At 35.5% G+C, this 23,408-nt stretch overlaps 1 protein-coding gene across 1 annotated transcript; it reads left to right on the top strand.

Annotated features, from left to right (window-relative positions):
• The first annotated feature begins 1,284 nt into the window (after positions 1 to 1,284).
• Positions 1,285 to 3,891, top strand: LOC148867592 (exopolygalacturonase-like). The gene is made up of 4 exons (XM_088981021.1): positions 1,285 to 1,931; positions 2,278 to 2,586; positions 2,686 to 2,975; positions 3,093 to 3,891. The coding sequence occupies exons 1-4, from the start codon at positions 1,599 to 1,601 to the stop codon at positions 3,565 to 3,567; spliced, it is 1,407 nt and encodes a 468-aa protein (XP_088837147.1). The 5' UTR covers positions 1,285 to 1,598; the 3' UTR covers positions 3,568 to 3,891.
• The last annotated feature ends 19,517 nt before the right edge of the window (positions 3,892 to 23,408 follow it).

Below are 23,408 nucleotides of genomic sequence, written 5' to 3' on the forward strand. Positions count from 1 at the left end.
GACAGTCCAGACATTGAATTGGACCGATCCAATTCAAGTGTATCTATGTGTATCTTAGTTTTTATAGTGTTTATTAAAGCATTTATAGTGTTTTCAAATGTATCTATGTATATCTTAGTTTTTCTCCAATACGCATGTGTATTCAAGGCGTATCTTGATGTTTTTTAAAATTGTCTTTCTAATACACTTGCATTTCCGATACTTTGAACACTGGTTTTAATTGGTCAAAACTCTTTCGATACTATTTTCCCATATATATGTGTGTGTGTGAGGGGGTCAGATGGCAAAATTTATGACACATGGCACAATATGGATCATGAAATAAATGACATGTGCCACAAGGAAAATTTGTGAATATGGCAAAATATACTCCATGTGGCAAATTTTGCAACACAGCAAGACATTTGCCATGATCCCATAAATATAGGACATGTGGCACAATATATGAATGCCGTGTGACAATTTGTGACATATGACATAACCATAGGTCATGTGACATTTTTATATTATAAAATTCAACAAATAGCAAGTTGCCACATGAAATTTATTATGTACATTAAAACAATATGACGTAACCAATATTTACCAAATATTGTTTATGTTTTTAATCTCAAAAACTTGTTTGAAAAGCAATATTTTCCAAATAAAAAATCATATAGTAAAAACACAAAACATACTTAATTGAGCACAAAATCATAAACTTATCCAAACATAACCTTAACTCTTCCAAGTCACATTGTGAGAAGCAACATGAATTTTCCAACAAGGGAATCAGACTAATTTAATTACCACGTACCTTGCTAGCTTGTTGGTACTAATTAATAGATGGTAATTATACTTAACAATAATATGAATATATGCATCTTGAGGTTAGGGATGTCAATTGGACTGGATTTGGTCCAATCCGATCCAATTTAATCTGAGGCCATTATAAATGGATCAGGTCCAATCCAATCTAATATTGAATGTTTTGGACCAATTTGGATCGGTCCAATTCAATGTCTAGACTGTTCAATCTGTTCAAATTTATTTTGATTTAGATTGGTTTCAACACAAACCTAGTCCATTGATACATATATTCTAATCTTATATTAATGAATCAGATACTAGCTTAATCTAATCCAATTTAATATAAATTTGTTACAACCGGATCAGGTCCAATCCAATCTAATAAATGTGTTGGACCAGATTGGTCCAATCGAAAGCCGATGGACACCCTTAATTGAGGGGGTATGGACGTGGGAACAGCTCGTTTGTAGATAGAGAGATGCGTGAGTGAACCGCAAACTAATTCCGGCCGTCATGCTCAGGACGGAATCAGAAATCAAATCTCTTTCCTCCGAAAAGATGTTGAAGCGCAATAGTTGGAACTTGGGAGGTTGTTGAGAGAAGAAGAATCCCGCGGTGAGGTTACATTACAATAAACATGGTTGAATTTGAGGGAAGATCGATGATGGACCGAATAAAAATAATAGAGTGACTATAAATAGATTTTGTGATGGCCTGCCTAGCTAAACGTACGACGTATAAATAATACTTGACTCCCGTCAAATCAAAGAAAGAAAAGAGAAGACAGGTGGTTTGAGATTGAGAACACAATGAAGATGAAGATGGGAGGAACTACTCTGCAGAAAGCTTTTATTCTCTTGGTTTCTTTATCTTTGTTGGGATTATACGCAGCCAATGGAGCACATTTGCGCCATGGTCACGGTCATCATCGTGGCCGGCATTTACAACATTCACATCATCATGCTTATGGCCGGCATTTACAACATTTACACCATGGTTATGGTCGGCATTTACAACATCTTGAACGCCATGGGTATGGCCGAATTAACCGTTTCCGCTTCCAACAGGGTGGTGACGCCGGTACAATATTTGACGTCAAAAGTTTCGGGGCTAAGCCGGACGGCCGGACCGACAATGTTCAGGTTAGTGGAGATACGTATTACGTAGGTGTTTAATTATGTTCATATTATTTCAAGTGTTTCATCTGCATTTGGAAAGGCATGCAGATTTTATAATTACGTTTCAGAATTCAGAGTTTACTCTGAAAATCCAGTTCAACACCATGAACTGGATTTAAAATTCAACCGCGCGATAAGGACATTTACATCGAAAATAAACATGCAAAGCGAAAAGAATTTTACACCGAAAACAAACGCAGCGGAAATGAATTGATCAAATTAATGATGTGATCGATGTGGGTTTTATCAAATAAATGATGATGATGATGATAAAATGAAATTAATCATGTTCATGTGTGGGTGGGTGCAGGCATTTATGAAGACATGGAATGCAGCTTGCCAATCGGGGTCGAAAGCAACGGTCCTGATCCCTGACGGAGTATTTCTAGTCGGCCAGGTGATATTTGAAGGTCCATGCAAAAGCCCCATTGTTGTTCAAGTGAAGGGATATCTGAAAGCAGTGATAGATGTCAGCGATTACCCTTCTCCTGAATGGATTTCGTTTGAACACGTGAACGGCTTGACTGTTACAGGAGGAGGGACCTTAGATGGCCAAGGCAAAACCGACTGGAAGTATAATGACTGCAGCAAAAACGCCTACTGCCAGCTTCTTCCGTCGGTAACTAATTAATTAATGTTGAACCCAGATAGATTGAGATGGCCGGTCGCCGGCCGGTCGTTCATTGTTTTAACTTTAAAAACTAAACTATTGGTGCAGTCTCTGAAATTAAACTCCGTCACCAACGGACAAGTTGGGCAGCTCAAGTTGCTGGATAGCAAAGCGTTCCATATGGTAATTTTAAAAGGCAAAAGCATTACGGTACAAGATCTCCAGATCTCTGCCCCTGAAGACAGCCCCAACACCGACGGCATTCATCTCAGTCGCTCCATTGATGTCACCATATCTAACGTCGTCATCGGCACAGGCGATGACTGCATTTCCATCGGCCAAGGATCCAACAATGTCAACATCAACCAAGTCTACTGCGGCCCAGGACATGGCATCAGGTAATTAATTCCCAAACTCTGTCGCTCTGGCTAGCTAGCTAACTAACAAGGAACAACCGATCGATCTGTGTCTATCTATACGCCATTAATTGCTTGTTTTATCACGGGACACAACAGCGTGGGCAGCCTTGGCAAGTACGACGACGAACAGGACGTAAAAGGGGTCACTGTGAATAACTGCACTCTGGCAAACACACAGAATGGCCTGAGGATTAAAACCTGGCCAGGATCACCGCCGAGCCAAGCTTCAAGCATATTGTTTAAGAATGTCGTCATGAAGAATGTTCGGTACCCCATCATCATCGATCAACAATACTGTGCATCGACGTCTCACTGCAGTAACACTAATCCCTCCAACGTAAAGCTTAGCGACATTCGATACCAGAATATCAGAGGCACCTCATCGTCACAGGTTGCAATCAAGATCAACTGCAGCCCAGCGGTGCCCTGCAAAGGTATTCAACTGTTCGACGTCAATTTAAAGTACGAACCCGGGACCAACGACGCGGGCCGTGATACGGCTGCCATGGCCACATGTTCTTATGCACAAATAGGCTACGGGGGGATACAGAATCCACAGCCTTGTAGATAGTTGCTCTCTGCAAACGGTGCTTTGAAGCTGCAAGCAATTAATAATTAAGTGGCGAGATCACGGCGACGGGAAAGTGTTCAATGCCTCCGATCGACAAAGTGAAATCGCCATTTTTACGTCCGACACTGCAGCTTCTATCACACGATTTCAACAATACGCACCACATTAACTATTTATTCCTTTATTAGAACTTGCTCTTCTCTATTGTAAAGTATTAGTGTGTGGATGTATACATTTCTCGCCTTTTGGCTAAGATCGTGTATTGATGTAAAAGAGTGTCATCAATAAATCAAATGACTCTTGTCCCGTTTGTTTATCCGGAAATTTGATTTTCCCATTTTCCAAGTGGTTTATAAAATAGTTTGCCCCATTATATTTGACCTTTTTAATATTAGTGTAAAAAGATCATTATATTAATTATTTAGGAATCAAATCAAAAGAAAATGAATAAGTGAATTTACTTACTTGGCTAAATACAATTACCCAGGTAAGTATGAAATTTAGAAACAACGCTGGACCTCTGGTTTTGCAACCCATTAAGGTTCAACCTCTACGATAATGGATAGTCAAAGGTACTCTAAAACAAGTTCAACTAGAGCAAAGAAGAAGAAGCACTCCGGAACCGAAAGAGGTTTTGAACTCAAATTTTTAATTGATCTCAAGAGGGGAGACAAATCTGGACATTAGAGGGCTAAACGCGATATTCATTGGGTAGTCGGTTCTACGGTCAATGCCAGTGGGAGTTGGGGATTACTGACATGCATCGCTTCACACCCACGATAGGCGCCGGTGTCGAATGTCAATGTGTTGACAAAGCATTATGTATTGGACAAAATTTCAAAAATTTATTAATCTTTTTAAAAATCGAATTTCCTCTGTTTTGCGAAAGTACAAAGGGTGTAAGCCCTATTATTCACTTTGCTAATAAAGGGGCCAATCATTTCACTATGATCATCCACTCAAATAAATTCTCAGACTACCCTAACATACTCAGGTTTTAATCCTTGATGAATCTCATTGATTGACATATCAAATACATCTCAATCCAATACTTAGTACAACAACATAATCAACAAGGATTATGTATAATTTTTCAGTTTTGCCTATCAATCTCCAAGGTCCAAAGCATAACTAGAAAATTGTCAAGGTTCAATATTCCATCCAAACACATGCACGCTGTATGTTCTTTAGGTCTAACCCTAATAATTGAGACAAACTACCCCAACTTCATTGGTAGCACATCAGTGTTATCCTTGGCAAGATAAACTCCCCAAGCCTATCCAACGGCTGAGAACATTCTTAACTAATACGAATCTCATAAGTATCCAGTTTAAGAGGTAATTTCACAAAAACATACCAATATCAATATGAAACAATAATATACTTATATTCATTTACAATAAATGTATCTATACATCGATTTGACTGGAGCTAAGGGCATACACTATCTAATAGCGTCCTTACTCTTGGCCTCAAATGACTTTTGTTTCACTAGTTCATTGCATCATAATTCCCTTCAACTTGCATTGAAATCAAATCGTGGAGCTCGCCCTATGTGGGAGTTTTGTTACGGGTCTTGTCTTCATCTTCACTACATTGGAGACTTGCAAAGCTACGCTAAGAGGTTTCATCATCATTGGGCTAGGGTTTGTAATGCTACACTGAGAACCTTAGGCTGCATTAGAAAGTCTTAAGCTCAACCCCAACTTAACCTTTCTTAAAGACTTTGATGGTGGTGTTGGTGATACCCCAGGAACATGTGCCAAGTTTGAATAGGGGGACCAAACTTCTTCAACAGCCCAAAGTGGAGACAATGTTCTACCATAACTAAAATTGGTAATAATCAAAATAAGAGAGATTAAGAGAGAGTGTTATATTGATAAGGAAATATGTTCTCAATATCTCAATAGCTCAAGTATACTCCCTATTATTTTGGGTTCTATTTATAAACCCTTTATGACTATTGGGTTAGTTCCAATGGATAGGAACTACCCACAAATCTCTCTAAATAGATGGGATTAGCCTCCATTGGGATGAGACACTTGTCCTTGCTTGTTGAGACATTTTCTTAACTAATAACTATTCTGATGGACCAAGTTTAAAAGAGATAAGTCAAAACAGATTTTATTTTATAAGAAAATAATATATAATAATAATGATATAATTGGAAAAAGGTGTTAATTGTGTGTGCACGTTGGTCCACATAGAGCAAATACTCCATCGGTTGTGTGGTTATTCCCGTTGGCCTATGGATAGTCCTATACAACGAGGATGATATCTAGGGCCATAGGCCACTCTTTCCAATATCTCCCACTTGGTCATATTGGCCTGAGGTGTACTATCTGCCCAATAGTCCTATTGACCTCGCATGCCATTTTAAAATTGCCCATCAATTAAATTGGGCTTGGTCAATGGTTTGACAACTATTTCACATGCTAGCACATCCAATTCATATTTTTGAGGTACATCAAGAACATAATGATGTTGTAGTAGCACATGCTTTTCAGTCAATCCAATATCTTTATTTTTGATGATCCAGATTGCAGCCCGATCAATATTTTATTTTTTGTTCATGATAGGTCTTATAAGTGCACCTTCCACCTTGAGATTTTAAATAAACTTGTGGATCCACATTGCTACAATTGCAATTTTATTGCATGCAATAAATTCCATTTTCATTGTGTGTTTTGTTAAACACACTTCATTTCCAAGAGACTGCTCCTCTTCCTAAGAGGAAAATATAATTAGTAGTAGGTTGTCTCCCGCAAAAAACTTGCATCACAATATTCTACCAATTTCAAATCATTGCATCAGTAGGTTAATTTATAATATTTATTTCTCAATAAATAATTCTTAGTATCCCTTTAATCACCTTCCAATGCAATTTCCAAAGTTATTTTAATATTAACTAACAACACCTTTTGCATATGCTGAATATATATATATATATATATAATCCATTTGAGCACATGTATTTATTTTCATCTTTTTAATTTCGTTTTCATCTTTGGGAGTTGCATAATTTTGTTCCCTTCAAAGATAGAGTTCTTAATAGATTACATATTTCCAATCAAAATAATTTTATTCAAGTAGGATTATTGTCAAAGAGAGGATTCTTCATTTTCCTGTAATACCTAGTAAAAGAAATTGGCATTACATATAATATGTATTCTACCTCTTATCTTTCCAAAATTCTCCCCTCATTTTCCACAAAGGAAAATTAGTTCTATTTAATTTCTCAATTTTACTTAGTTCACCAGCTATGGCAATGATCCTCCCATGTTTTCCATTCCTTCCTCCTTTTATGTGTATTTCTCCTCTTTGTTTTGACATTATTTCGCTCCCACCATCCTTCTTCTTCCTTAATAAATATTGATGGTAATTTCTCTATTAAATTTTTTATTATTCTAAGCTTTAGGGGTATATTTTCTACTCCTAATTTTACAATTCTAAGGGAGTATAATGCGTATATATAACTTAAGGATTGAAGAGTGATATTCTAGAGAAAATGACTAAACAGTAAAAGTTTCAACAATTCAAAGACTATATTGCAATTAGAATTGAGAAACACTTAATAATTGTTCAAATATTATGTAGTAATCAAAAAATCCACAAACATACATGACTTTTCAACAATTTAATATAGGGACTAATATGCAATTCACAAAAGTTATCTAACAGATAAAATCACATACATATTGGATGGCAATTGAATATACACACTTTAAATTAGTATAGAATTAAATAGAGATAAGATGCTATGATGAGGGGGAAAAGGGGAAAAAAATATGTTAGACTCTACTAAAAGACAAATTCAAATGTACACCCACTCTTTCAAGTAGCCAAAATAGCTATTAATTAGGAGAGCAAATAAGGGAAGCTAAAAATTTAGGGAGAATAACTGATCAGTCCATGTCAGAATTTTCTATCCCCACCCGGACAGGGGGGATGAATCCTGACTTTGAATTGATGCCAAATTCACGGGCAAGATGCAGTTTATAGGGGGGCTACTAATAGACTATGGGGGCTGTAATTCAGAGTTCTGCATTGGGTTGTAGTGTACTTAACCCAAATTTTAATGCTCTTTTCTAGGAGATTAGATACGAGAGTAAGTAGTAGGCTAGTGGTTAATTTTCCAACAATTGAAGGCACAACAATTTTAGAAGAATATCTTGCAAAAACAATTTAGTAAAAATAAAAAGATGATAACAAGAATTTTTTTTTAGGAGAGCATCCTATCAAAAACAAAGAGATTAAAGAATATATATTAAATGGCCCAATAAGTCACTCATTTAGCTATGAGATAGGCTCCTTTTTTTTAAACAAATTTTGACCACTAAAAACCCAGGAATATTATGAAAAAAAGTTAGCATTGGAAACTAAGTTTAATCATTTCAGTGTGAATCAAATACTACTACAAAGGCTTAATGAAATAGAGATATGAATCCCTATATGCAAATCCAAAAAGAAAAAACCCCATTTAAAACTTTGAATAGTCTCAATTTTTTTTAGACTTGTATGAGATAAATTCTTGCAATTATTGGGCAGAAAATACTTAGATAACAATAAAGAGAGATTTTATAGCAAGAATTTAGCAGCCCAAATATTCAAATGGCTATAATGATCATAAAAATTAACAAAACACAATCCAAGACTTAATAGGAAACATGCCACTATAATGATCATAAAAGTTAACAAATCACTTTTATATGTTGCTTAGAAATAATCCGATCACTAAATAACATGGTTCATACGCAACATTTTTTTTTTAGTGATCTTAAGGAAATTATATTTTCCAATGTAAATCAAATGGGTAACAAAGGACGATTTACTTTGAGGAGAATAATTAGAAAGGATAAAATAAAAATCGGCTGTTTTATTTTCCCTTTTATTTGAAGGAATCTACTTTATCAAATAACGTCACGTTTGATCATCTTTCCTCCAAAATTTTTTGTCTATTCTGGATAACCTTAAAAGGGCTTTTAAATTTTCTTCTAAGTGATTCGGTTGAATAGGTTATTAATTAATAATTACTTGCTACTTAAATATCCTATTTAATGTCACATTTTATCTCCTACACAAAGGGCAAGATTTTGGCTATTTAATGTCTCACTAGACCTGTTCATGGGCCCTTGGGCTCGGGCCGGGCTTTCATTTGTCATTAAGGGATATATGTTAGGCCCGAGCTCAAGCCCGGCCTGACCAACGGGCCTATAACTTGAGCCCGAGCCCGAAGCCCGACCTAATAAAATAAAAAACAATATTTTCTATTTAAATTAAAATTAAAAATTCAGATAGTTTTTTTTCTTATTTAAATGAACAATGGGCCTACAAGATGGTTTTTTTTTCTTATATAAATGAACAATGGGCCTATAAGATGGTTTTTTTCCCCTTTCTTTTATATTTTAAAACACAGTTTTACATTCTTAAATCAAAAAATTTATTCAAATGGACATAATCACATTATTCACTTTAAGATGGTTTTTTTCCCCTTTCTTTTATATTTTAAAACACAGTTTTACATTCTTAAATCAAAAAATTTATTCAAATGGACATAATCACATTATTCACTTTAAGTCTAATATTAGGTCGGGCCAGGCCGGGCTCGGGTCAGGTTATTTTGATAAAACCCAACCACAGCTTGAATTTATTGCGGACCGGGCTTTTTGACCCGAATTTAAGCCCGAGGGCCTATAACCACGTTCAAGCCCGTTTGGGGGCCATGAACAGATCTAGTTCTCACAAAGTTTTGGCCGACTCAAGACCCTTTTTTTTTTAATTTTCAATTCCTTGAAAAACCAAAATCTTAGCTGTATTACTTTGGAAAGTCAAAATAAATTAAAAAAAAAAAACAAGAAAACCAAATCGTTTTTAAAAATATAACCATTTTAGAGGTTACCGAAGAACGATCCAGAATTAAATGGATAAAAGATCAAACGTTGCTTTATCTTTGAGAGTAATTTTACTAAAACAAAAGAAAATTCATAATAGCCACCAAAATTACTCTCATACATACCTATTTAATTACTTATCAAGACCAAATCTCAACCAATATGAAAGATTAGTTGCTTTATCTTCAAATGAACGGTTTTCGTAACCAAAGATAAATGACAGATTTAAAGGTATCGAATGCATACAACTCAATCAGGAATGAAATCTAAAAGCATATTTGATGTTTAAACAAAAGATGCATGCATCCAGAATTTTCAGATTCAAATAATGTAAAATGGTTTGGCCAAAGTGCATGAGCAACCCAATCACAAATTTCACGAAAGGAACAAAAAATGGGAGAACGACCACACCTGATTTGGAGACAAAAAGACGAAAAAAGTTCTTTTCTATAAATCTGGTCTCCACGACAATGTTTTTAAAACCGAATTGGACAATGAACCGGTCAGGGGTCTGGTTTCTGCGTTGAATGGTCTGACCATTCGAATCAAATGGGTGGCCCATTCTGACAAAAAAAAAAAAAATGGTCAAACCGTTGAATGATTCGAATGGTTCGACTGCTCAAGACAGCGATTTACTGACCAAATCAACAACTTTTGGGGAAATAATGGTTATGGGGTAAAACAGAACTGGTCACCTGACTGGTTCCCGATTTTTCTGGTCTGACCATCCGATCTAGTCCGGTTTTGAAAGCCATGCTCCACAATGCCAAATGAGCTTTGAAGTAGGCTCTGATACCACTAAAAGAATTTGATGGTAGTGTTGGTGATATCCCAAGAACGTGTGCCAAGTTTGAACACGGGGCACAAACTTCTTCAACAAGTCAAAGTGAGACAATGTTCGTTCTATCACAACTAAAATTAATAATAATCAAGATAAGAGAGATTAAGAGAGAGTGTTGTGCTCAGAAGGAAATATGTTATCAGTAGCTCAAGTATACTTCCCGCTATTTTGGGTTTTATAGATCCTTTTATGATTATTATGTTTATTCCAATGAATAGGAACCGCCCACAAATCTCTCTAAATAGTTGGGATTAGCCTCCACTAGGATGAGACACTTGTCCTTACTTGTTGAGACATTTTCTCAACCAATAAATGCTCTATTGGATCAAATTTAAAAGAAATAAGTCAAAATAAATTTTATTTTATAAGAAAATAAATAATAATAATAATAATAATAATTGGGATTGTATGTACTTGTTGGTCCATATAGAGCAAATACTCCATCGATCGTATGATTATTCCCATTGGCATACGAATAATCATACACGTCAAGGATAATATCAAACACCATAGGCCACTCGGTCCAAAATGTTGTTCACCCCATCATCCATGAGTAATTAAATAAATGAATCACCTCTTTTAGGCTAATTATTACATAAATCTTCATCCCGTGTATTCCATCAAAACAATTAATGGAAGGGGTATATTTGCATATTTATTTAAAGCATGATTAGGGGTTTGTTGTAATTAAAATAGAGGAAATTTTTAATTAAGCATTTGTTAAAAAATAAATGCATGAGAAGTTTAAGTAATTTTCCCTATATATAATAGTGGAGAAACTTTAGTTGTTGGGAAAAACAACCTGCACTCGATTGCTTGGGAGTTTCATCCATATGACGCATCATCCCATTGCATAGTTTAGTTTGGAAGTGCTTAAAAATAAGCGTTAATTCAAATAAGTATTTATATTGAGTTCGAATTATACCAATAAGCGCTTATTTGTAAGGGTGCAAATGGATCGGATCATGATTCAATCTTATTTGAGATCTAATCTTATTTGGTCAAACTCGGATCACCCGAATCCGATCTGATATATATTATATATTTATAAATATATATATTTGCTATCTATTTTTTATAAAAAACATGTATATATATGATGAAAATAATTAAAAAATACTTGTATCTTTTGTTTTTATTTTATTTAAATTAGTATATTTTATTTTTCATTTAATAATTTATTATTTAAAAAAAAAATAAGTCGGACCAATCAAATCCAAAGATCCGATTTACCAATAGGATTCAAATTCAAATCGAGTCCAATTTGATCTGATCAAATCTTCGAATCGGATCGGACCTAACATGACAGTGTCACTAATTCAAATCCGATCCGATACATTTACATCCCTACTTATTTGCGTTTGGAAAATAAATACAAATAAATACTTATTAGAGAAGCCCAAATTATGGGCTTATTTTTAAGTGATTTCCTTTCTGACCTATCTTGCCCAACCATGTCATTTTCTTTTTCATCAAACATTCATGAACACTTAATAGAATGAACTTATTTTTAAGCATTTACTTAATAAGCACTTATTTTTCAAATAAACACTCCCAAACTCTGCTTTAGTGGATTAAAATGGCACGTGAGATGACTTGCTAACATTGGAAGAGAACCATTTGATACAATCAGCCATGTGCTGATGATGGTGGTGTTGCTCCAGCTGTACATATTCAATCACCAAAAGAGGTGTTATGAACCATTGACATGCTAGACGCTAATTATAGGCCATTGTCCATAAAAAAGGGCCACGCAAGGCATTCTGATTAGACTTGTTCATGGGCCAGGCCGGGTCGGGCTCAGGCCGGGCTTTTACTCTTCATGAATAGAAATTTGTTAGGCCCGAGCCTGAGCCTGAGCCTGGCCCGACCAACGGGCCTACAACTTGGGCCCGAGCCTGACCCTGATAGAAAGCCCGAAGCCAAAGCAAGAGCCTGAAGCCTGACGGTGACTGTAAGCTACGATTTTAGCAGTGAGAAGTGTGTCAGTTCGCGTCTGAGAAAGAGAGAGAGAGAGAGAGAGAGAGAGAGAGAGAGAGAGAGAAAGAGAATTCACCACAGTCGTCGATGCCTATATTCGCCGCCTCGCGGTGTCTGAGATTTGAAAGAGAAGTGAGAAGAAAAACGAGAGAGAGAAAGAAAGAGAGAGAAAGAGAGAGAGAGAGAGAAGGAGAAGGAGAGAACTCACCGCTGGAGTTGTTGTGCTGGTGAATGTTCGCCGCCTCGCTAGTTGTGTGGTTGCCTGAGAGTGTGAGGACTGAGGATGTGAAGACTAAAGAGAAGAGAGGTTCGGCTAAGGGGAAAGAGGTGAAAGAGGTGAAAGAGAAGAGAGGTTTGGCTTAGGGAGTTAGGGTTTTTTAAGTTTAGTCTATAGGTCAGGTCGGGCCGGGCTATTTTGGCAAATCCCGAGCCTGACTCGAATTTATTGCGGGCTAGGCTTGTTGGCCCGGGGTTAAGCCCGCGGGCTCATTTGCGTGTTCAAGTCCGTCTGGGGGCCGGGCCGGCCCATCAGGCCACCCGGCCCATGAACAAGTCTAATTCTGATCAATTTCTTGTGCTAGTTTGGCTGCAACTTGGGCCAGATTAACCCCAATCCAATCCAAAAATGACATGTTGGGTTGGATTAATGATTGGATTAGGCTTAGGGTTGAATTTCATAAACCCGCCATCACTTAGCGTTATGTAAGGATTAAACCCCCACACTCAGATTTTTATGATGTGTTTGGTTTGAAATAAAAAAGTAGTGAAATGAAGGCAAAGGCAACTTGACCCAACCCAACTTTTAACTATCTTTTCTTTCAAACTAAACACATAGCCTTAATGTATATCAAAATATGTGGTCACGTCGTCCTATTATATGTAATCATTTTTTTATTTGCTTTAATCCTCAAACATTAATAATCCTAACGTTTTATTGGGAGGGGGAAAAGTTGGTCAATAGGATTTTGATTCTCATTGACCAAGAATCCCATGTTCATTTTTCAGATTTATGTGGGGACCAGGGAATGTTTATTTTCCTGGGTATTTGGGTAAGTGATATCCATCTCCTTGGTGGATAAATAACTTTCCCACCTAGGGGAAAGTTGCTAATACTTCAATGGGACAAAAATGCCCATTTTAATAATGGATTTTTATGACTAAAATGGCCATTACCTTATTTACCTAATAAAAGAACATGAATAAATACACTTACCCAAGTAAGTGCTTCCCAAGAAAAACTTACCTAGATAAATGCATTTACATGGATAAATAACTTACTAAAAAGCGAATGGGGCTTTAATTTTTTCCTCAAACTCTTTTCTTCTTGGCTTATTCCTATTGCACTATGCCTAAGTATCTCACAAGTTGCTTCCACACACTTTCCTCTTAGTTGTTGCCTTAGATTACACTCACCGGTTGCCATTGCTCAATGTATTAACATTCTTTTTCTTTTTTTAGACCCTTAAGATTGTGTTTGATTTGAAAGAAAATACAAGAAAAGAAAGGGAAAGGCAGAAAAGCCTGAACAAATCTTGTATATGTTTTTCTTTCTTTCTTTCTCTACTTTTTTTGTTTCGAACCAAACACAGCTATCAATAGGGAGGAAGAAAATCACAGGGGAAGATGTAGGAGTTAATATTACCTACGAGCAACATTGAAGAACAACACACCAGTGTGTAGTGTCACATCAAACCGGTACCTGATTAGCACACCAGCGTGTTCAAAAATCACTGGTGGGTCGTTGAACTGTTCTACGATGCTAGTCGAGGATAATCTTTTCATAAGATGTGGCCCCACCTTGCCCCCGAGCCCAACAAATCAGCACACATCCTCATCATCTCAACTCAACCCCAAAAAAAGACAAAGATAAGTACAAATTCGTACAATTAATACAAAACAATGTATCACCTTATCACTGCTCTCAACTCTCAATCTCTCACCTTCCCATTAAGGGTGTCAATGGACCGGTTTTGGATTGGACCCCGTTCAGTCTAAAATCAATTTTGGATGGATTAGACGGATTAATAAAATAGATTGGATTGGACCAATTTGGTCCAAAATATTTATTAGATTGGATTGGACCTAGTTTGCTCGTAACAAATTTATATTGGATTGTTGGATTAAGCCAATATCTGGTCCATTGATAGAAGATAAGAATATATGTGTCAATGAATCAGGTTTGAGTTGAAACCAATTTAAATCAAAATGAATTTGAACATATTGGACGGTCCAAACATTGAATTGGACATATTGGATGGTCCAGACACTGAATTGGACTGGTCCAAATTGGTCCAAAACATTCATTGGATTGGATTGGACCTGGTCCATTTATAGTGGACTCACATTGGACTGGATTGGATTGGACCAAATCCAGTCCAATTGACGCCCCTACGTCCCATTGTTCTCAGTTCTCAGTCACTCATCTTGCCACTACTAATAAAAGTGTCAACAAAGATCAAAGCATCCGTCTCTTATTGCATGCTTATTTTTATTTTTGTCGTACAAATTGCAATGAAAATCAAAATATTATTGTTCCCTTTTATTACTTCAGGGGCATTCTTTTTCTAGATTTTGAGAGTGGGGAAAGTTGATCGATGGGTTTTGGGTTGCCATTGACCAAGAACCCCATGTTCTTTTCCAAATTTATGTGGGGACCAGGAAAAATTTATTTTCCTGAATATCACTTACTCGGATAAGTGGTACCCATCTCCTAGGTGGATAAATAACTTTCCCACTTGGGGGAAAATTGCCAACACTTGAATGAGACAAAAATACCCCTTTTAATATATTTTTATGGCTAAAGTGGTCATTACCTTATTTACAAGGAAAATAAAAGAACATGGGTCAATGCACTTGCCCAAATAAGTCTTTCCTAAGAAACACTTGTTCGGGTAAATAACTTACCAAAAAATGAACGGGGCCTCAATGGATATCAGCAACAACTTCGAATTGGACTAGATTGGGTTAGGGTTGAGGAATTAAGGATTTTAGGTCGGGCTAGAGTTAGGGTTGAAACCTTCAACATAAGCATCCAGATGTTCTAGGAGTAAAAATGTGTTCCAGCTCATTGCTCGATATGAAACAATCCACAGCAATATGCATTATTTTATGGGTGTAGCCAATTATAAATGGAGTTGCCAGTGGTTCTGGAACTAAAAATACTATGAATTTTAAACCACCCCAAAATATTGTGTTCTAGAATATCAAAGAACCATTGTTTGGTGAGGTTATTGAATAGTTTTTTTATTATTTAACACGCCTTTCAAATAAAAGTTTATTGTGCTTAAGGTGTGGATAAGCATAAGTCTGCCCATCCATGTCTTGCCCTTAAATTTTATCTGTTATAATAGAGACAACAAGGATCAAGCACTAGATCACTTAGTCAAAATAACTCTGACATCATCTCAAGAAACTATTCAAACTCACCACGTAACCACAATACCGAACTTGTAGTGTATTCCAAATCCAAAGCATACCATTTCAAACTCACCACAAAGGGGCGTAGTAGACTAGAATGCACCACACTTCTATAATCACAGTACTGAACACATCCTTAGTCTAAATAGACATGCAGTTGTCAGCTCAAAATTTTAGGAGCTCAGATCCAATTCATACGAAACATTGGCGTGCCAATCATGAAGAGTTAAATAACCCGTTACACATAGACCTGTTCACGGGCGCCCAACTTTACACTATCTCAGACTTGAGCTTTAGAATTTTGATTAAAGCCAAATTCAAGCCCGGCCATGAACAGGTCTAATTAAACACAGTGGCGAGCAACAGATCTAGTTGGATAAGATAGCTGGCTGAATTGAATGGTTAATTGGGCCGGTTGATCCACTGCTTAGACACTTAATGGTCTTAGAGATCTCTAGGGTTTCAGATTTCAAAAAGAAAAATCCCTGATAAATCTAGACCCTTATTAATTGGCAAGACTGTGTGTTATTTTCCTTTAACTATTGTATCTATTGATAATTAATATGTCAGTATATATGTATAACAAAGTGTTAAACAAGTGATTTACCTCGATAATGGTTAATAAAATTTAAGGTGGTTGCACTTCAATCTGGAGTTAACTTTTATAAATGAAAAAAATAAAAAGTGATTTACCTTTTGTCATTTTTTTTTTCAAAATATTTGTTGGTTTTTATGTGTTCATTGTACAATTTTAATTATAAGATTTGGGTCATTTGGTTGATTCCATAGTCAGATTTATTACACCTGAGACCTGAACCAATCTCCTGATGACATTGGCAGAAGAATCTGGTTGCTGCGGTGTTACCTACATCCAAACTACTTTTGGCATCTTGGAAAGTCTCTCTAATTGAGAGAAACAATTCCAATTAACTAGCTTTCAAAAAGCTAGGATATATGTAGAGAGTAAGCATTCCAGGCAAGCAAATTGTTTGGAAATTAAAGGGATTCGCCACTAACTGCTTATTACAACACAATCAATATTGATCCAACCTCTACTGATTACGTCTAGTTTAAATTCATGGCACCTGTCCACAACTTTCTTTCCTTTTATATTTGAATGCAAATCTTGGTTTGCGGTCCATGCAACTATTGGTTTTCTTTGGCTTTATTTGAATAGAGATTCTCTTCTATATATTGAAGAGAGTTGGAGAAAAGGTGAAGGCATGGTTAGGGTTAGGGGTGTCAATTGGACTGGATTTGGTGTAGTTTAATATGAGTTCATTATTGAAAGTGGATTAGGTCCAATCCAATCCGATGAATACTTTAGAACATTTTGGACCAGTCCAATTCATTGTCTATACCATCCAATCTGTTCAAATTGGTTTTAATTTAGGTTGGTTCCAATTCAAACCTAATCCATTGACACCTATGTCCTTATCTTCTATCGATGAACCAGATATTGGTTCAATCCAATCCAATAAATACCTTGAACCATGCATTAAGTTTGAACTGGTTCAGTTCAATATGTCTTATTGATCTATCCAATCTGTCTAAACTGATTTTGATTTAGACAGGGTCCAATCCAAAACCGGTCCATTGACACCCCTAGTTGGAGTGGTCACAAATCCCATTATTTCATTTTTGACCAAAATTTATCATCCAATTGGTGGTTAGGGTTCAGGTGCTATATGTTTGGTTGATAGAAATTAATATAGCTCTCCCATTTTCTATCAAGCCAAACACAGCATTAGGGTTGATTGAGGGTAAAGCCACATAGGAATATTCCTTCCTCATCACCCTATACCCTCCTAATATTCAGTAGGTAAAGACCAAGATTGGGAAGAAGGTGAAACAATAACACTCTGCATTCATCTATAAAAGGCACCATGAGCCAGCACACACTCCTTGCACCTTGAAAGAGATATTCTGATTTATCTCTGCATACTTTGAATAGTAGAATGGCACCAGGCCGAGCCGATCTTGTGAAAATAGGGAAGGAGGCCTTTGACATGATGGATTATGTTGGAGGTGGTGGCCGGAAGAGAATGGTTGCTCAACCCGCAGCAGCGGCTTCTGCTGCTGTGGGAGGTGGCTTCTCTCTTGCTGTTCAAGCAGCCCAATCACCAGATGAGATAATAGACTGCAGACTGTTGGCAAAGAAGTATGGTGGAGTTCAGATTATGGACTTTGGTCCAAGAAACGGGCCTCACAGTCGCAAGGCTTATTGAATTCTCCTTGTTGGTCATGTTATCTTCTCCTACCTATATATATGTATATATGTAGTAGTGCCTCTCATAGATTACATAATGCTGTAATATTGTATCAGTTATGTGTATAATCAAAACTATATTGTGTCTGTTATGTGTAATATTTGTTCTTTCTCTAAGAAGGCCCAATTACACAAATACCAAAAAGTTGTGTTTATCTAAGAAAGGTTCAACTATATAATATTAATCCATAGATTTAATTTAGGTCATCAAAGTGGTCTCTTAGGTTTAGTACATTAATTTCAACCATCCAGATGATGTATTAAAACTCAACTAATTTTGACCAATCAAAACCCACTCATGAATTTTGATAAATAACATATGATTCCAGTTGATTGGTCAAGAGTTTTTCAGATATGATATCTTTTCCAATCATAGCTGAACCCATGAAACTATTATCAAAACAATGCAAAAGTTTAGGCTACTAAAATGGTCTTCTGCCGCAAAAGAATTGATCTCAGTCACCCAAGCAATTAATGTACCAATATTTTAACTCATCTTGGCTATTCAAGTAAAGCAGCAGGTTTTATAAGAAAAACAAATAAGCCAAATTAAATAAAGTGATAGATGTACCGAATAACACCCAAGATCTAGGCCTAAAAATGGAATTCTAAAGATCAGTCAACTAATTTAACCGTTCAAATGATGTAATGATATTTCGTTTGATTCATTGATCTTGGAAGACCATTTTAGTGGCTTAGATCTACTATTGGGTACCAAAAGATTGGCTAAATCAGTCGAATTCCTATGACAGGGAGATTGGTATTTCAGTATTCCATTTTATTCAACACTACCCCCTCATGGAGCATTCAGATGTTTAGAAGTTGAAACAAGCCACATCACTTAGTCTCTCCTTTTGGGGGTATTCGGTGCAGTGGTGTTGTGTTGCCGTAGCATTTTAGGTTGATCCATATAAATTTGTGATAGATTTTTCTATTTGAAATGTTTTGAAAACGTTCTGGATTGGTCAATACAAATTGTTATTTTTTTTTTTAGTCTCAAATTTTATTCTAAGTGGAGAGGTGGCAGGGGAAGACTTTTTAGATACAAATTGTGATAGATTTTTTAGTCTCAAATTTTGAAAACGTTCTGGATTGGTCAATACAAATTTTATTAACCATTTTGAAAAAGAAAATTTGTAATAACAGGAGAAGACTTAACTCACCTTGCCCTATAACCTAATCATACATAGCTCTCCCTCACTATCTCAGGCCGACCCAATAAAAGAAAAAAGCAAAAAAGCCTAACAAAAACTAATTTAATTCTAAGAACGAGTAAACCCAAATTATCTTCATAAATAAGAAGACAAGCCAAATCTCTAGAAATTTAAGAATCACCATTGAGCATATTTTAAAATTGCTATTTCTTTTTAAAACATCAAAGTATATGTTGTTTTTCACAACATGCATTTTTCTAATAGAAATGACATATACCGATACACGATGTGGTAACATATATTTCTCACACATTTGTTTTGATTAACTCAAAATACAATAGCAACACAACACCACTATACCAAATACCCCTACTTTATACCCCTACTTTATTCCACATTTGAACCACCACAACCCTACTTTATTCCCAATATATATATTCTTTTGGATTCGTGTCCTGCCCCAAGTCCAATCCCTTCCTCTTGGATTCCCCACTTCGATTCTCGCAGTAGAAGTGGATATGAAAATGAAACAAAACACATCTTCTTCGAATATCCTTTTCTTTCTTCCTTTTCAAATCCAGCTTAATGCATGTATGAGAGAACGGTTCTTTTGCTATGCCTTTTTATTTGGGCCTTCATCTTCTCTAAAGGCACTGTATGTTTTGCTGTGCAAATCTGAACACTATAAAATTTGCACCGGTTTCAATTTTGCATCCATCTGTTTAATTATAATTTGCACTCTTGACACAAAATTTATACTTTTTTTTTTGTCTCATTAATTTGTATTATCTTCTTCTTACTTCAATTCTCTCTCATATAAAATGAGAACCACATTATCTTTTTTCTTAAATTATTCCTACCCCTATTTCTTTTGGTTCAGTTTGGAAGGAATACAAATACAAATATGTAGAGTGCAAAATCTTGTATTTGGTATTATTTTGTATGTATTTATACTATACATATTTACTTTTATGCTCATTCCAAATTAAGCCTTTACATAAGGTAGTAACTGCATCATTCACCATTTTACTTCCCACAAACAAATAAGATGGAACCGAATCAAAAAAAAAAAACAAAAAAAGAGTAAACCAGAATTTGTACTCTTATTTGCACTCCCATGCATTTACACCAATGCAAATAAAATTTGCATCACTAACGAACTAACCCAAAGTATTCTACATCACATTTTCTCCTTATCATTTATTCACTGCTCCATAAAATGATAGTGAAACCAAGTCCAGCCATGTATTCCTCGCCAATATGAGCTAGATAATTTTTTATACCATAGTTGTCTATACATACATACATACATACATATACACACAAACACACACACACACACACACATATATATATATATATATATATAAAGTAGGGAAATGAAAGAAAATATAGGAAAATTTTTACAAACCTCCTATATGTTTCCTTGCTTTCCCTTTCTTTCCCTACCTTTTCCTTCAAACCAAAGAAAGGCAAATTTTCTTCCACTACTATTTATGCAAAAACTGCTTTGATACGTAATTATTCGCAACAGGAACTTCCTGCAAATAAAAATTCTAAAAACATTTTACTAGTATGGGCATCTAGCTGCACATTAGGACCATTTCTCTGAATTTAACATACATATACGGCAGCACAGGTGATATTCTTGATGTGCAGCTAGATGCTAGGTGTACAATGTTTTTGCTTACGGGAGATTCCATTGCGAATAATTAATCTATAGTAGAATAAGGTAATATATTAAGGCTGCATTTGACATTCCTTATTTTAAGAACTTATTTTCTTTTTGCTGTTAAAAATTCAGTATTCATAAAAATATTTAACTGCAAAAAAGACATAAATCCTTAAAATAAAGAATGCCAAATTCGGCCCAAGTATATGAAAATGGAACTTTTCTTTCCGTTTTAGATAACCCACGATGTCATGAGTCATCTAATAAATAAAAGAATAATAGAAAAAAAATGCATAAAGATAAAGAAAATTATATATTAAAGTTTACAAAAAATGGGCATGTCTCTGCTCTTTAATATTATATAATCATCGTATTGAATAAAACATAAAAATGACTAGAAATAGAAAAAATTGGAAAAAAAATTAATGTGTACTTATGACCTGCTGAACAGGGTATACTGACGGGGTACAAGGCCATTTACCAAGTCCAACATTTAACTAACCAGCAAATAGATCAATGGACCTGGAAACATGATAAGATTATAGTGGTTCAACCACTTTCAACCAAAACATTGGTACTGATTGGACGGTAGGGGGGCTCACGGTACCGTGGGCCTAAATTCCAAACCAAATTGAGAGTATTGGTTTTTGGAAAATCGGTAATCAAAATCGAATTAAAGCCAATCAGTTAACCAATTGATTAATTTGGTTAACCGTTAGTTTAGTTTATTGGTTTTTTATACTTTATAAAATATATTATAAATAAATATATAAATATATAAAATATTATATTATATTATAAATAAGTATTGAGGAAAAATCAAAGAAAACAGATTCAAATGGCATCCAAACTGAAAGTAAAATAGAGATAAAGAGAAACAAGTATAGAAAATACATACATATTTACGTGATTCAGCTTATAGCCTACGTCCACAAGCAAAGGAGGAACAGAAATTGTACCCTCACAGGAAAAGCCTAAGCCCCAAAATACACTCAACGTGTCACTCGTCTCTCACAAAACTCAAACTCTGTATACAAGAGAGAAAATCCTCGAAATACACAACTCTTCGTATTCAGTTCGGACCTATAAGATGAATATGGGTCGCGTCTATAACGCTGCACCCCTAATGGTGATTACGCATCAACAATAAACCACTATGAAAATTTACCTTTGAATTTTTCTCAAAATTAATTTGGAACGAATTCATGAACCAGATCGCCACAAAGAATTCAAGACACAAACATAACAATAATATATTATAAAAAATAATATATATATATATATATATATAATATAACATACATAAATAAATATATATAATCGTCGGTTCAATTAAGCGTCAGTTTTTATATTGGTTAATGGAAATCAAATCGGTAAGTTCGGTTTTTAAAAATACCAAATCGATAAGTTTGATTAACCAAAATTTTCAATTCGATTTCATCAATTCGGTTTGGTTTTCTGGGTTTTGGTTTTGCTTGCTCACCCTATTGAACAGTACTCGTAAATATTAAAATAAAAAAAATAAAAATAAAAAAAAAACGAAGAAGAAGAAAAGGGAAACCTATTAATTGAACAGCATCTGAGGTTGGATGCAGAGAGAGAAGTTGGAAAAAGTAGTGGTCCCGGAGAGATCGAATATAATCTCATAAACAGGTACGTAGAAGGTAAAAGGAATATCCATTTAAAAAGATTAAAGATTCTTTCGAGGAGGAGAGTACTATATAAAGCGTTTAATTCATTGATCCTGTGATGGGGGAGTAAAAAACATAGAAACGAAGCTAATTTCTATTCATTTTTAGCTATTACTGTTGCGGTCAAGCTAGTTCTTAAGAGATGGTTCCTGCAGCCAAAGCCAACCTTGTTAAAGCTGGGATGGAAGGCTTAGGCTTTACTGTACTGGAGGAGCATGTGGAGCGGATGAGAATGAGATCTCCAACTGAACTGCATTCACATGGTCACCTGCAGATTCAAATTGCCCCTAAAAAGGAAGCTACTGATTCGTATCAAGCTTACAATGGAGTCCTGACTGCAGATTATTGTACCAAAATACCACTTTCAAACCATTAGGCTCTGAGTCCTTTCCTCCTCCTACAATCAATCTTGATAACTAGTCACAAGGCATGTTTATTCTGTAAGAAATTATGCCCTATCATGCTAAAATTGTCGATAAAGTCTGATCATTGGCCTTTTGGTAGAAAATTTTCTCTAAACCAATTCCTCTATATATGTGTGTGCATATACATATATACATATATACATACATATATACATACATACATATATACATACATACATATGTATATATATGCATTTATTCAGTATTTGTAATAAGAGAGAAAATAGCCTCTTGAGCCGCCCAATCTGCCAATTAACTTCACGGAAGATATGATTGATGATACGTCACCCCATAGTCCAGCTGCTCACCCGATCTCTCCATTACTCCTCAATAAGTCTTCAGTCTCCACAGCGCTTCAAATTTCTTCTTGAGGCATGATATGACCAAAAGAGAATCCCCCTCAATAAAAATTGGATGATCCCTGTAATTATCAACAATATTATGGGCCTCCCACGCAACCCAAGCTTCACATAAGATTAATAAAAGTGAAACCAATGGAAT

Source organism: Nelumbo lutea, chromosome 3, assembly GCF_056320005.1.
Source record: "Nelumbo lutea isolate HS-2025 chromosome 3, American lotus-T2T, whole genome shotgun sequence".
NCBI classification, from domain to species: Eukaryota; Viridiplantae; Streptophyta; class Magnoliopsida; order Proteales; family Nelumbonaceae; genus Nelumbo; species Nelumbo lutea.